Source organism: Chaetura pelagica, unplaced genomic scaffold (genome assembly GCF_000747805.2).
Source record: "Chaetura pelagica isolate M959 unplaced genomic scaffold, ChaPel_1.0 scaffold120, whole genome shotgun sequence".
Lineage (NCBI taxonomy): Eukaryota > Metazoa > Chordata > Aves > Apodiformes > Apodidae > Chaetura > Chaetura pelagica.
Window position 1 is genome coordinate 659,742 of NW_009951952.1, and position 14,830 is coordinate 674,571.

Genomic DNA, 14,830 nt, shown 5'->3' on the forward strand with positions numbered 1-14,830 from the left:
CTGATGAAGGAACATTTTTCACTTACAGTATGAGAGCTGGGTACCATCAAATTAAATTTCTGATGGGTTTGTTCAACACTAATCCCAGAACACAGCTCTTAACACAGCGTGCAGTTAAGCTGGGGGACTCCTGGCCCACAGGATATTAGAAGGTGAAAGCTTTTTATGTGCCCAGAAGGCATTTTAAAAAGATTAGGGGGAAAAAAGAATGTGTTGAAGACTATTAAATGCAATGCAACATTTCTGGCTGAGGAAATCCCTGAGCTGAAAATTCCGGAGAATGGGGAGAATGTTCTGGAGATGAGCAAGTGATTCAAAGGTGGCCTTTATTTCCCTGTGTCCCAGGCAGAACCCTCTTCTACTGCAGATTTGTCTGACCTAGCAGTGCTATTTTAAAATTAAGACCTTCAAGCCATCTTGATTTTTGGCTAGCCCAAGGAAGGGCTATAATGTCAATTCCCAGTAAACCCTGTCACTTCTGTGCATATTCTCATAACCTTTTCAAGCAACTGAAAAAATCTTAACAGTGTTTTCTGTATTTTTCAGTGAATCCTCTTTTTCTAACACCTCAAACTTTACGGTTTTCCTTTTTAAAACGTGAAAGCAAAATCTAGAGGCAAGTACAGCTTTCTGAGATAAAATTACCTGCCTCCTTCAGTTAGCTCACTTTGCCACTGCTGTGCTCTGGATGGCGTGCATGTTGTCATGGTTGTCAACTGCTTTGCAACTATTTTGCAGGAATTGTCTATCATTCTCTTTTGGCATGAATCTCTAATCCTATAACCTTAGCAGCATGAATTATTATAAATACCCTTCTTTAGTGTTTTTTTTTCCTAAGATTTGGTAGACATTAGAACTTTTCCAGGCTAAACGTTTCCCCAGTCCCCTAACACTTCTTCAGCATTTAAATCTGTACATATGAAGTCTCAATCAGCTATTTTTAATATCCATGGCCATGAGGGTTTTTTGTGCCTGCTGATTTTAAAACATTTGTTCTGACTAGATTTAGTTCAATTTTGCCTTCATTACTATGGGACTGAAAAATAGTTCATCTCTTTGCAACATGAGTACATAATTTTCCATTTCTCCGGAAAGAGAAGAATTTTGGAGACCTGTGCCTTTCATGCATTGTGAGCAGGTGTATCATCATGTAGTGCAGCTACTTCATGAAAAAATGAGGTATTACTGAAACATTACATGAAGCTGTGCCTCCATATGCACTGTTAGAGAGAAAAATCTTCAGGATACCAAGCAATTGCTTCTCTAAATGTTATCCTCTTGGGGCATTTGCTCAGCTTTTAGGTACAAAGTTGAAATGGATCTATTCAGACTTCTTAGACATCTAGATCTGTCACTGTTGTATTCAGTCTTCCCTGAACTGGAGACTACACTTCTGGTCAAGAAAACAATAGGTGTGTAAGTCTGGAGCCTATATCAGGCAAATTAGTAGAAACTACAGTAAAGAACAGGACTGTTGTACCCCTGAGTGAATACGGTCTACACGGGAAGAATCAACATGGCTCTTGTAAAAGGAGGCCCTACCACCTGCTACTGCTGGGTTGCTACATGGGCTGTCTTGGTGTCTGTGCTTGATCAGCTTGTTCATACAGAGAACCTGAGCCGGGACGTTTTCTGCTATGCTTTGTGTTGTCTGCTGAGCCCAAGTTATGTTCTTTGGCCATGTTCCACCTGACCCCAGACTCCCACCATTCCCACATATCTCCTGAGGGAACCTGCTGCTGATCAGCTGCTCTGCAAGTCATTGCCACTGCATAGATCTGCAAAGGGCTTGACAAAGCAGCATGAGAGTAATGGAGTAGCATAACTAGTTGCTAGTTGCTGCCATCATTAGCTGCATAACTTAGTTGCCAGATCTTGAGCTCTTGGATTTCATTGCAATAGGCATCTAGGCCTCTTTCTTTTATTTATTTATTTCCCCCAGCCTCCTCCTCTAGCATGCAGGCAGTACTAAATGAAGCCCTAGTGGCAAAGGCTGTGAGAGCAATGTGTATGTCCACTGAGCTGTATAGACTTTTCCAAAATCTTCAGAACTCTAGCCATTTACTGTCCTGTACCATCATACCTAATTCTGTTCCTAGTCTCCATCTCTTGTGAAACAAAGTGAGTTTGGCTGTAGCAGATATGCATATCTGTTTGTCAAAGCCTCTTGCATGGTTGTTCCCTGCAAATTCATCTCAAAACACTGTTTCAGGTGCTAAGCATCCTCTAGAGGACCAAAGTTGTTAGTCAGAGGATCTGAAGGGGCAGATGCTTAGAACCGAATGTATTGCTTATGACTTCTCCCTGGGTGACAGAAAGGGAAGATGGGGATACGTGTCCTTTCAGCGTTGCTAAAGTGTGACTGGACTGATTGATGGTGGTGGTTCACGAGTTCCAAAAATATCTTCTGTGTGCTGAAGGTCAGAGTCTTCTTCCATTAAGCAAGTCAGGCTGGGAGTGAGCCTGGCTGTTGGAAGAAAATACCTATCGTGCCTACAGGGCCTGGCACATGTGGGGTCAGACTGGTTGTGGGTTGAAGACAGGTAGGCTGAGCAATGGGAGAGTTTTGTGCTGCTGCTCTCTGAGCCAACACTGCTGTGGGTCACAGTGCCTGGTGATCTCAGCAGAAGGCATTGCAGCAAGGTTGGGCAACAGAAATGTTTGCTCTGGGAAGTTCTGAATGCAAAGATCAGCAGCTTTGAGCCAAGGGACTGCTAAGTCCCTATGGACTTGGGACTGTTTGTCTCAAATACAGAGTGAGGTTTCAGAGTGAGGCTGCCAGGAGATGTCCCAAGCTAAGCTGTTATTACATTAATCAATGTCAGAGCAGGAGGTCATGTGTGACGCAGGCTAGGGGTCCTATTCTACTCTCCTGGAGGGGAGATTTTGTGGACAAGTAGGGTCAGAATTAATTGCCCTGGTCCTGCACAGTGGTCATTCTTACATGTGCTGTTATGCCCTAGATGTGCTGGCACAGCTGGAGCCATCCTGACCTGTCCCCTGGAAGTGGTGAAGACACGTCTACAGTCATCCCAGCTGACACTGCGGCCTCTGTGCCTCTCGGAGATACAGCTTCCAGGGATGGGTGTGAGGCTGGTGAACCCCACTCCACCATCTCCTGGAGTGCTCAAGTTGCTGAGGTGAGTAGGATAGGGCATGGTGTGTGTTAGCACCAGGGGGAAGAAGGTTTGGCCATCAGGTGGGGGGTTGGGGGTAGAAAGAGAGAGAGGTGGAAGTATCATTTGAGCTGAAGCCCTGGAAACTGCAGGTGCAGTAGGAAGTTTCATCACACAGGTACATCTACTTTTCCCAGTACATCTGTGCTCTGAACTTGGAGTCTGAGAGCAGCTTTTGGGACTGTGAGAAATATTTCAGCTAGTGGATCGATCAGACTCAGAGTGATGGCGTCAGCAAGAGATGACTGAAGGAGAGAGGAGAAGTGGCTGGAGAGAAAATAAGAGTAGAGCAGAAAAAGGATAACACAGGAGGCGAGGAGAGAATGCTACAAGAAGTCGTGAAGAACAAAGAAGGAACAGGAGAGCTCCCGGCTTAGTTATTCTGCTGATGTCTCTGTGTGTTTTGTTCTGCAGGGCCATCCTTGAGAAAGAAGGTGTGCGATCCCTGTTCCGAGGTCTGGGTCCAAACCTTGTTGGGGTTGCTCCTTCCCGGTGAGTACAGGTCCCTGAGGATAGCTCATCCTCTACACTTTTCCAAGGATTTCCGTGACATCTCCTTGTTCTGAAAGCAATCTGACCCTTGTGCTCATTATGCTACAGGACCCCTTCACACAGACATTTATTGGACCTTCTGCTCAGAGTTGTAAGATAAAATGATTGCTGCAGGCCTCTTATAAGTGGTATCTGATGTCACATTAGACAAAAGGTGTGCTGGTAGTAAGAAAAGTGGTGGAGAGACCCCACAACAGTGCTGTCACTGTTCCTCATAGGTGAGATATAATCTCTTCTGTATTTTTTTCCAACCAGAGCTATATATTTTGCTGCTTATTCTGGTGTTAAGGAGAGGCTCAACACTGTTCTTGTGCCAGAGTCCAAGAAGGTACACATGCTGTCAGCAGCCTGTGCAGGTGAGTCTCTTCTAGCTCAAATCAGAGCCAAGGAGTCTTTTTGTCTGTAACTGTAAATGGGTTTCATTCCTTCCCCATTGCTGCTTCCATCAGTCCTGCTCACTCTTCTCCCTCCACACCTGGACCAGTGATTTCCTTGGGTAACCAAAAAGTTTACTTGCTCTTGGCTCTTCTTAGGCTCATCTCTTCAAGTCATGGATCTAGTCTTTACTCCTTTGGCTGCTATGAGGAAAAGAGCTCCATTCAGCTGTAAGAGGGAGAAGGCAGTAATTTAGACCACTCACAGAATCATTTATCTTGATATATCCCAGTTCTCTAACAAAATCTTCCATTCTTGCAAGTTTAGCCCATTGTTTCCTTTCTCTTTGTAACCCCAGGGCCTGTAGTAGGATTATGTTGGTGGCAGAGGAAGTAATTACCACCAGACAAAGGCTGGAATGGGGGAGGAGGAGAATCAGATAGTCTGCCCTGAATGTCTCTTTCTCCAGCTGGAGCTCAAGGTCATTCTCAAATTGCAGATGCCTGCAGCTTGCCAAGCAGAAATCACAGAGCTAATAGATCAGCACCTCCCCACAGACCATCAGCGTGATCCTAGTGTTCATGGCTGTCTTGCTTTTCTGTTCTCCAGGCATTACCTCTGCCACAGTCACCAACCCAGTCTGGTTAGTGAAAACTAGGATGCAACTGGAAGCCAGGTGAGGCAGGCTGGCAGAGCAGAGACACTCCATCTCAAATTATGGCTGGTTTGTGGGTGGGGTTGGGTAGGGGTCTGTGACTTGCCTTCAGAATCAGGGCATGCAAGAGTCACACAGTTGTGTTCACAGCAGCACTTGAGGTCAATGGGGCAGTATGCCATTCTAACCAGCCCTTACCTTTACAGGGTGAAGGGGGAGATGGCCAGCAATGCTCTCCAGTGTGCCATGCATGTGTACCACACTGAAGGCCTTCGTGGATTTTACCGGGGTATCACTGCCTCCTATGCTGGAGTGTCAGAGACCATCATACACTTTGTCATCTATGAAGCACTGAAACAGCAGCTGAGAAACAGCCATCATTCCCTTTCCCCTCCAGTCCCACTTTCGCCAAACAACCACGATTTCTTTGGACTGATGGGAGCTGCTGCTGTCTCCAAAACATGTGCCTCGTGTATTGCGTATCCACACGGTGAGTGTGTGCGCTCTCCTTCCTTGCTCCTGTTCCATTCAAAGGAAGGAGATGCCAAGCCTATAGATCAGCCTGCTAATGTCACTTCCCTCTCTCTCTCTCTCTCTCTCCAGAGGTCATTCGGACACGGTTGCGAGAAGAAGGGACACGATACCGTTCCTTTGTACAGACTCTGCAGCTTGTGGTCCATGAGGAGGGACCCTTGGCTTTATACCGAGGACTCCTGGCTCACTTGATCCGCCAGATCCCAAATGCAGCTATCATGATGGCTACCTATGAACTCATTGTGCATTTGGCCTCTTCCACCTTGTAAGCAAAACTGCCGTGCCTGGCTGCAGAGATAGACCAAGCCTCAGGGATATGAGGTGTCTCTTTCTCCATGCTCCAAGAGTTGCTGTGCTTTCCAGCACTTACCAGAAGTGGGTCAGGCATGACATTCTCAGGAAGTAAGTTTTTTTGTTCCAATGTGCACAATGTGGCCTTTCTTCTTTTTGGAGACTTAAATTGGTGTTTCAAGATATGAGGGCACTGGTGTGATAGTGCCTGCTGTAAACTCCCTGTATGAAACAAGGGCATGGAACTTACTGGGAAGGAGACAAAGGAGAAGGCATAAGAGTATCTTAGACAGCCTCAGCACATTCACTTCTTTTGGACCCAGTAACAACCATGGGTACAGTTGGGTACGAAGACAGGCGAGAGCTGAGACATCGGAGAGAACTACAGCCAGGAGAGATACTGCACTGAGACCTTTCATGCCTTCTGAGAGCTCTTCCACCCTCAACTACTGTGCTACCTTCCTGCCCCTAAGGAGGATTTCTTCAGCCTTGGCTGCTAGCAGACGCCCTTCCTTTAGGTCCTTAACATGTTGCAGTGATTGCCCCCAAGAGTGTCAGGCAGCTGACAGCCTCTTTTTGTCTTGCAGGGTCTGAGTAATCAGACCAAGTAGCTGAAGGGAAGAAGCACAACCTCCTGTGAAGTACTGCCCTAACAACTTATGCTACTGGGCTCTTAGCCATGCTTTGCCAGTATCTGTTGACACCTCCTTCCCTCAGAAGTGCTGGGGCTGTTCTATACAGGCTGGAACCCTGTTGTGAAAAATACTTGTTTATGCTGGTAAAAAAAAACAACAGTGGATTAGGTGAAAAGATGGATGAGGCTGAGAATTTTACCTGTTTCTATTAATGATACACTAAGTGTATGGAAAGAGCCTTATTTTTTTTCTCTAATCAATAATTCGATTTGCTGCATGTCTGTGGCAGGCTGGGATGCCTTTGCCTCTGGGTTCTTCAGCTGTGTTCTGAGGAAGGCTACATTGTGTTTACAAAGAGTATTTTGACACTCAGGAAGACAGGGGATGGGATTAGGGAGGATGTCTTTTTCTTGTTCCACCACATACACTAAAAAAGTGTAAGCTTTTCCCAAGATGAGAGTTGGGCTGAGAGAGTTGGGGCTGTTCAGCCTGTAGAAGAGAAGGCTCTGGGGAGACCTCATAGCAGCCTTCCATTGCCTGAGGGGGCTACAGGGAAGCTGGGGAGGGGCTTTTTACAAGGGCTTGTAGTGAAAGGACATGGCGCAGTGGATTAAAACTGGCAGAGGGGAGATTTAGGTTGGACATTAGGAAGAAAAATTTAGTGTGAGGATGGTGAGACACTGAACAGGCTGCCCAGGGAAGCTGTGGAAGCCCCATCCCTGGAAGTGTTGAAGGGCAGGTTGGATGGGGCTCTGAGCAAACCTGGTCTAGGGAGAGATGTCCCTGCCCATTCAGGGGGGCTGGAACTAGATGATTTTTAAGGTGCCTTCCTACTCAAACCATTCTGTGATGCTTCTATGATTCTATGATAAGGCAGTAATTTCAGTGAATACATGCTCTGGGCAATCTCCAGTTTCACATTAGAGGCTGTACTGAGTGTTTCTTTTCCTGCTTGCAGTGAAGAACTACAGAAGTCCTGAACATTTTATTTGAAATACATTTATTTTAAAATCCACTTTGATTCTTCATCCTTCTTACCTTCATTCATTTAGTTTAGGAGTATCGACAATTTTACAAAGCGACACAAGCTGCAGTGTTGGTTGGTTGGTTGGTTGTGGTAGGTTTTTTTTTACATGAAACGAGAATAAACCTCAAACAACAACATTGAAAAAATATACAATATATATATATATAATATCTGGGGGGGGTGGCTGTGACCCCACATAAGCCCTGTGGCTGGCTTCTTCTGAATTTCTGTTCTTTCCAAGCCTCTCCTTCACCACAGTTGGAACTGTGCTGGTGTCACGGGCAAGTGCCCTAAAACACGTTTCTAGAGAGCCAGCTGGGGGGTCAGTAATGTGGGGAATGTCCACAAGGAGAATGGCAGAAGACCAAGGAACATGAGAGACAGAAATGACAAATGAGGGAGGAGCGCATGTGTACAGGGGGAGGGAAGGAGGAAGTTAAAAGTAAGACTTCTTTTCCTTCCAGCCAGATGTTTCAAAGCTCCTAGTAGCGGTGAGAGCCGTCGCTGTTGCCCACGATGTGCCGGTCACCTATGTCATTGCTGTCCGGGGAGTCGGGTGTCTCTGAGTCGCTGCTCTCATCATCATCATCCTCCTCTATGCCTTCCCTAGCTCTGCCCTCGCTGCACTCTGCTGCCTTCTCCTGGCAGCTCTGGTAGGACTGAGAAGGGGAGACACGGGGTAAGGAGAAGGACCTGACACCCCAGCTGCCCGCCCAGCTGCTCTGGCTGCTCCTCACTTATTTCTATTAATGATACACTAAGTGTATGGAAAGAGCCTTATTTTTTTTCTCTAATCAATAATTCGATTTGCTGCATGTCTGTGGCAGGCTGGGATGCCTTTGCCTCTGGGTTCCTCAGCTGTGTTCTGAGGAAGGCTACATTGTGTTTACAAAGAGTATTTTGACACTCAGGAAGACAGGGGATGGGATTAGGGAGGATGTCTTTTTCTTGTTCCACCACATACACTAAAAAAGTGTAAGCTTTTCCCAAGATGAGAGTTGGGCTGAGAGAGTTGGGGCTGTTCAGCCTGTAGAAGAAAAGGCTCTGGGGAGACCTCATAGCAGCCTTCCATTGCCTGAGGGGGCTACAGGGAAGCTGGGGAGGGGCTTTTTACAAGGGCTTGTAGTGAAAGGACATGGCGCAGTGGATTAAAACTGGCAGAGGGGAGATTTAGGTTGGACATTAGGAAGAAAAATTTAGTGTGAGGATGGTGAGACACTGAACAGGCTGCCCAGGGAAGCTGTGGAAGCCCCATCCCTGGAAGTGTTGAAGGGCAGGTTGGATGGGGCTCTGAGCAAACCTGGTCTAGGGAGAGATGTCCCTGCCCATTCAGGGGGGCTGGAACTAGATGATTTTTAAGGTGCCTTCCTACTCAAACCATTCTGTGATGCTTCTGTGATTCTATGATAAGGCAGTAATTTCAGTGAATACATGCTCTGGGCAATCTCCAGTTTCACATTAGAGGCTGTACCGAGTGTTTCTTTTCCTGCTTGCAGTGAAGAACTACAGAAGTCCTGAACGTTTTATTTGAAATACATTTATTTTAAAATCCACTTTGATTCTTCATCCTTCTTACCTTCATTCATTTAGTTTAGGAGTATCGACAATTTTACAAAGCGACACAAGCTGCAGTGTTGGTTGGTTGGTTGGTTGTGGTAGGTTTTTTTTTACATGAAACGAGAATAAACCTCAAACAACAACATTGAAAAAATATACAATATATATATATATAATATCTGGGGGGGGTGGCTGTGACCCCACATAAGCCCTGTGGCTGGCTTCTTCTGAATTTCTGTTCTTTCCAAGCCTCTCCTTCACCACAGTTGGAACTGTGCTGGTGTCACGGGCAAGTGCCCTAAAACACGTTTCTAGAGAGCCAGCTGGGGGGTCAGTAATGTGGGGAATGTCCACAAGGAGAATGGCAGAAGACCAAGGAACATGAGAGACAGAAATGACAAATGAGGGAGGAGCGCATGTGTACAGGGGGAGGGAAGGAGGAAGTTAAAAGTAAGACTTCTTTTCCTTCCAGCCAGATGTTTCAAAGCTCCTAGTAGCGGTGAGAGCCGTCGCTGTTGCCCACGATGTGCCGGTCACCTATGTCATTGCTGTCCGGGGAGTCGGGTGTCTCCGAGTCGCTGCTCTCATCATCATCATCCTCCTCTATGCCTTCCCTAGCTCTGCCCTCGCTGCACTCTGCTGCCTTCTCCTGGCAGCTCTGGTAGGACTGAGAAGGGGAGACACGGGGTAAGGAGAAGGACCTGACACCCCAGCTGCCCGCCCAGCTGCTCTGGCTGCTCCTCACTTAACCTCCATGGGGTTGACGATGATGGTGAGGGCTGAGTCGTCCCAGAACATGTCGCTCTCCTTGCCTCCAGTGCTCGAGTGTCCCCCTTCAGCAGCTCCAGGGACCGCTTGCCCCACTCCCCGCCGGTGCAGGGAGTGGATGCGCAGGATGCCAAGGATCACCATGAGCGCCAGGAAGCCCACACACACCATGATGTTGACAGTGGCAGCACTGGGGACCACTTCAGAGAAAAAATGTGAAGGCTTGGTTAGAGTCTGTCGCAGAAACGTGCATCTCTAACCTGACCTGCAGGAGTGGGTTGCTGGGCAGGGGCTGGGGTTCTGGTCTAGGCTAGAACATGCCCTGACTTTTCTGCTCCCCTGCACACAGGCATATCTGCCTTCAGCTGCTCTATCGTAGCTTGAGGCCTGTGTGGTTTTCCAGGATGCCTAGTTCCAGGCATCCTCTGATGTTGGCCTTGGTTGTAGACTCTGCACTTCTTTATTTACAGAAGTCACCAGAATATGCTGCACAGCAGCTGTTTTTTCTCTCCCTTCTGGGAGGGAGAAATGTGTGCTAGGGAGAGCCTCTAACGCACAGGATGATTTGCAGAGATGTGATTTCTGTGCAAGCAGGAGAGAAAGAAGGAAGCTAAAATGAGTCTTTGCACATGTGGCAGAGGTGAGGGCCATGATGGCCTTTTAGTAAGTGCCATGGTCAAACCCTACCTTCACAGGAGACAACATGCAATTCAACTGAGACCCCTTGCCCAACTCCCACCCCTTTGTTCTAGGCCTGTAGGCCGACCCTTGACTCCCCGGATAACCCCCTTCCCTGCAAGATCTATCCAGGCTCTCCGTGGGTTTGCTCTGGATGGTTCTGTACATTAAGGACACCTTTTCTGCTGTGATTGGACAGAGCTTGAGAAGGGTCCAGCAAATTTGTTTGTGTTCTCCCAGCATGTACATAGGCTCAGTGCAGGCTGCAGAACTGGCCCAGCTTGGGATCAGCTGCTGCAGGAAGCTGCAGCAAAAGCTAGCCCCAAAGGTGCTCTCCATCTTCCCTATAACGGGGCCAAAGCCAAAGCAGGGTCCTCAGGAACAGTCTTAGAGCTTTCTCAGCCTGGGAGGAGCCAAATGAACTGTGGTCATGCTTGTGACACAGGGCTGCCAGCACAAACCAACAAATCTGAACTCTAGCTTTCTAGCTTATCTCTCCTCTGTTTTGGGGCCAAGAATCCTGCTGTTGTCTGTGTGGTGCTGTCTTCTGTATTTTTCTGCCTTGCTGATCACCTAGCCCCATCTCTTTTTCTACAGCAGCAGAAGTCTTGGTTCCCTTGTTTCTCTTCTGCTGTTGAAGCTTCTTTCTGAAATGATATTACCTGGGCCCACATAGCACCTTTGCAAGGTATGAAATCATACCAGCTTAGAGTTGTTCTTTTTAAGACCTCCTCAGGTCTAGATTTCAGACTGCTTCTACATCAAGAAAGCAACATCCCAACAGAGGAGGGTTGTTGTACCAAGCTTTAAAACACAGTTTGATGCAGCCTGCAGTCCATCTGCTGATGAAGAGTGGGACAGGACAGTATAATGGGTATAGGGAGCCTGAAAGGAATCCTCTGCTATAGGTTCTACCAGGATTTTAGAAAATTAGCATCCTGACCTAAAGGAATAAAACCAAAAGATAGGGTTACATACTTGGGTTGTGCTGGGTGCTTGCCAAGCTGTGCCCAGATAGCTCTGGGGGTAAATGGTGGCCTCGATGCATGAACTGCTGGGAATTCAGGATATGGTTAGGATGAGCGGCTTGGTTCATGTTGTGGAGGACATTGACCTGCAGAAAAAAAAGTGAGAGAGACTCAGCCCTGTGTTTATGGTGCATTCTACATTGTATGTGTTCCCACCCACCTTGTTCTCTTCATGCATGCAAAAGCACCTCTATGTGCATGTATTGATCTGGTACCTCAACAGTAAACTCATTGCTGGAGTAGCGTCCATTCATCTCAGTGCAGGAAAGGTGGAATTTCCTTTCATAAAGAGCAGCACCATGGTTGATGTGGTATGAGACCTGGTGTAGTATCTCCTCGTAAACTGCAATGCTCTCCACACCTGAGATAAGAAGAGAGAACTGGTGTGGGGTGATGAAGCTCCTGCTTCAGGGTCATCTGGCATCATAACGCTGTAGCAACTCTTGTAGCTGCAGAGAAAGCCAAGGCAATGCTGGGTTAATTGATTTTGGGAAGGGAGCTGAGCTGAAGCTGGCTGCAAAGGACCTGATTAAATCCCTGCTTGTGTTGCTAAAACAGGTATAAGGGGAAAAAAAGAATCAAGAGCAACAGCCCTGTTAAATTCTGGAGAGTATGATAGTGTTGTACCAGTCCACAACCTGTGAGATGTGCTGTCCCCATGTCATGTCACCCAAAATGCTGCTGGCACCTGAGAACACAAAACCCCAAGAAGTGAGTCAGGAGGAGTGATACAAGCCTGGGTGACAGCTCAGACACCGTGCCCTCGCACTGGGTGCTGGAGGAGGAACCACCTCCCTAAGGTTTGGAAGGCCTGGGACTTCCAAAAGCAAAGATTTCAACAGATGGTTACAACTCAAGAGTCTCATGAAATACACCAACACACCACTGATGTCAGCACTTACACTTCTCCCAAGGATGCCTGACAGGCAGTGGAAGAGATGTAGACAGCTGTGGCCAAGGAGAGGACATACCTGAGATGGTCAGGTAGGCAGAGGTGTTGACAAGCTCCAGGCCCCTCTGCTGCAGCAGTGCCCCATCCAGGAGCAGATACTCCCTCTCTGGGTCCAAGTCGTCTCCTACCAATGAGATCTCGCAGCCATCCAGGTTGTGCACGATCTCATCTGACATCTGTGTGTCTGTCACTGAGATGCAGATAGAAAGAAGACATGGCCAGAAAGCCAGCCAGCCACCAGTGAAAGCAGGAGTCACTCAGAATGTACCCACTTACTTAGAAGTGCTCACATAACATGTAATGACTTCTCTTTCTCTGACCTTGAGTAAAATTACTGTCAGTCTAATTACTTGTTGAAGGAGTTCCCTTCTGGCTCTAATGATGTTATTTATGCATATAACACAGTCACCAGACACAGTATTACCAGACTGTTTCATGATAACATATCTTGGCTGAAAGGACTCTGTTGACAATAACAATGTGCAAATTAGGAACCACACATTTGCAGGCCCTGAGTGCTTTTGAAAGCTTTCCCGTCTCACGGCTGCTGGTTACCATAGTTGACATCTCACCTTTAAGATGGCAACCACCTTCAGCGACTGCTTTCAGCAGGGCTAAGACCAACCTGCTCTAAGTCAAGCAACTCATTGTATGAGGAAAGGCAAAGCTGCCAACCAGAAAACTATGAGCAAAACATCCCGTTACCAAATGAGATATGGAAGAAGTGAAAGGACACGTGGAGCATAGAGTGCAGAGAAGCAATCTGGTGATGGAGGGAAATTGAGGACAAGGTATTAGATGGTGTGAGGAAACTGACTGGGGAATTCACAGGAATAAGCAATGCACAAAGAGAGAGGAGGGAGAAATAAGGAAAGGACGAGACAGAAGCAGGAGGAGATTGAGTAAGTGCATGAGTGGAGAGCGTAACAGGCAGGACATCCATTCATTGCTGTATTCAATAAAGGGAAATGTAGGTAAAATGTGAAAGGGATTAGCAATGAGTAGCCTGGGAAAGAAGGAGGGGTGAGGCAAAGGAATGGAGGGGATAATTTTTTACAGGGAGGAGCAGAAAGGGATAAGAACCGATTAGCCTACATATTGAGAGACTGTGCCTTGCTTCTATATTTGGAAACTCTCTCCTGTTTGGGGTGTAATGAGGGGCTGTGCTTGCCCTGCAGGACAGCAACACTTGTCTTTCCAGTTTATCTCTTATACCTCACCCTCTACTCACCAGGATCATGCCAATTCTCATCCTTCTTGGCCTCCACCTGGTGAGAAATAGAACAGGTGATCTGGAGGTTGGGGAACAGGGGAACCCCATCAGGAGCCTCCAAGTCTGATGCAGGATGAACAAAGTGGGCATTGCCACTCAGCAGGATTTGGGGGGCATCAGGCTGTAGCACCACAACATAACCCTCCACATCAGGAATGGAGACGCAGGACTCTTCACTGAAACACCTAAAGGAGAAACAGAAAGCATCAGTTGGTCCAAGCTTCCACCATCACCATCATAAAATAACACCTTCTGTCCATTACTGCCAGCTAGGGGAATACCCTTTTTGTGGTAGCCCTGCTAAAGCTTCCCTACAGCCTGCTATGCAAGACAAGAGAGGTGCTGTAGGAATGACATCACTGGGTTTCTGGTGACTTAGCCACATCCACATATCACAGAGAAAATGAAAATCAGATCACATGCCTGGAACACCATGAGTGAAGGCAGAAGTTCTTCTACCTGCATAGACCCCAGGACCCAGTATTACAGCATCCATTTGGGTACTGGATACTTTAGCATTTCTTTTCAGGAAGACTCTTACCCATTTTGAAACCATTCATTGTAAGAAAAACACCAGGTGAAGGAGTGTAATTTGAGTCAGAAGAGAGGAAATCCTCTGCTGCTTTGCCCACTCACTTGACAGCCGTGGTGAGCCTGAGCGGCCGGACGCCGGGGGTGGCGAAGCGGAGCGAATTCATGTAAGCGACGTGCTGGATTGCATGGTTGAAGGTTTCCACATCATCACCCTCCAAGGTGAGCAGGGACTGAGAGGGGTTCACATGAACCTGTGAGTGGAAGAGAAGAAAATACTCAGGGTTCCTTGAGCAAATGCCAAGAATCCAGGCTAAGAGACACAAAAGGAGAAAGGTGGGAAGTTGTCTGAGGTGGGGGAGCAGGCGAAGTCCTGGGGAGCAAGGCTGGGGAGGAGAGTGGAGGGTACCCATGCAAGCTGGGCAGATGGGCATACCTTCATCCCTTTGCCCAGACTGTCGAAGTCACTGTAATCAAGCCCCTCACGGCAGGCATACAGGCATTCAATAACCTCCCGGCTCTCCAAGCTGCCAGGGCGCACAGTGAAGCCAGCCAAGTAACCATGGAAGTAGTGGTGGATCAACAGAGGACCTCCTGAAGGAAACATGGGAGGTGGAGGGTGTGAGAGACACAGCAAGGAAGAGAGCAAGACAACAGGATCAACAGTGTGAGTGGCGTGTGGAGGTTAAAGGAGGCAGAGGCAGACACAGGTGTGTGGGACGTGGGAAAGCCAAGACAACAAAAGCAACAATGAGGGTCATACAGATGTTAAGGGAGGTAGAGACAGACAGAGCGGTT

At 47.5% G+C, this 14,830-nt stretch overlaps 2 protein-coding genes across 2 annotated transcripts in view; one reads left to right on the top strand and one right to left on the bottom strand.

Moving 5' to 3' along the window:
* Window positions 1-2,171: 2,171 nt before the first annotated feature.
* Window positions 2,172-5,561, top strand: LOC104389434 (solute carrier family 25 member 36-like). The gene is made up of 7 exons (XM_009998431.1): window positions 2,172-2,212; window positions 2,964-3,140; window positions 3,591-3,668; window positions 3,984-4,084; window positions 4,713-4,779; window positions 4,965-5,248; window positions 5,362-5,561. Exons 1-7 carry the CDS (start codon window positions 2,172-2,174, stop codon window positions 5,559-5,561), a joined length of 948 nt encoding a protein of 315 aa, XP_009996733.1.
* Window positions 5,562-9,292: 3,731 nt separating this feature from the next.
* CLSTN3 (calsyntenin 3) overlaps window positions 9,293-14,830 on the bottom strand; it is a 12,218-nt gene continuing 6,680 nt past the window's right edge. Inside the window, exons 10-17 of the mRNA XM_009998865.1 lie at window positions 14,469-14,626; window positions 14,138-14,286; window positions 13,460-13,686; window positions 12,248-12,418; window positions 11,492-11,637; window positions 11,227-11,362; window positions 9,553-9,770; window positions 9,293-9,469 (exon numbers count right to left, since the gene is read on the bottom strand). Coding sequence (XP_009997167.1) covers window positions 9,293-9,469; window positions 9,553-9,770; window positions 11,227-11,362; window positions 11,492-11,637; window positions 12,248-12,418; window positions 13,460-13,686; window positions 14,138-14,286; window positions 14,469-14,626 — 1,382 coding nt within the window. The remainder of the gene's footprint in view (window positions 9,470-9,552; window positions 9,771-11,226; window positions 11,363-11,491; window positions 11,638-12,247; window positions 12,419-13,459; window positions 13,687-14,137; window positions 14,287-14,468; window positions 14,627-14,830) is intronic.

What these genes read in the sequence shown, in the direction of transcription:
- LOC104389434 (XM_009998431.1), top strand. Translation starts at nt 2,172, where the DNA reads ATGGTTGTTCCCTGCAAATTCATCTCAAAACACTGTTTCAG. An exon ending in GCTGTCAGCAGCCTGTGCAG is followed by an intron (nt 4,085 to 4,712) that starts GTGAGTCTCTTC and finishes TCTGTTCTCCAG; the next exon opens with GCATTACCTCTGCCACAGTC. An exon ending in AGGATGCAACTGGAAGCCAG is followed by an intron (nt 4,780 to 4,964) that starts GTGAGGCAGGCT and finishes TTACCTTTACAG; the next exon opens with GGTGAAGGGGGAGATGGCCA.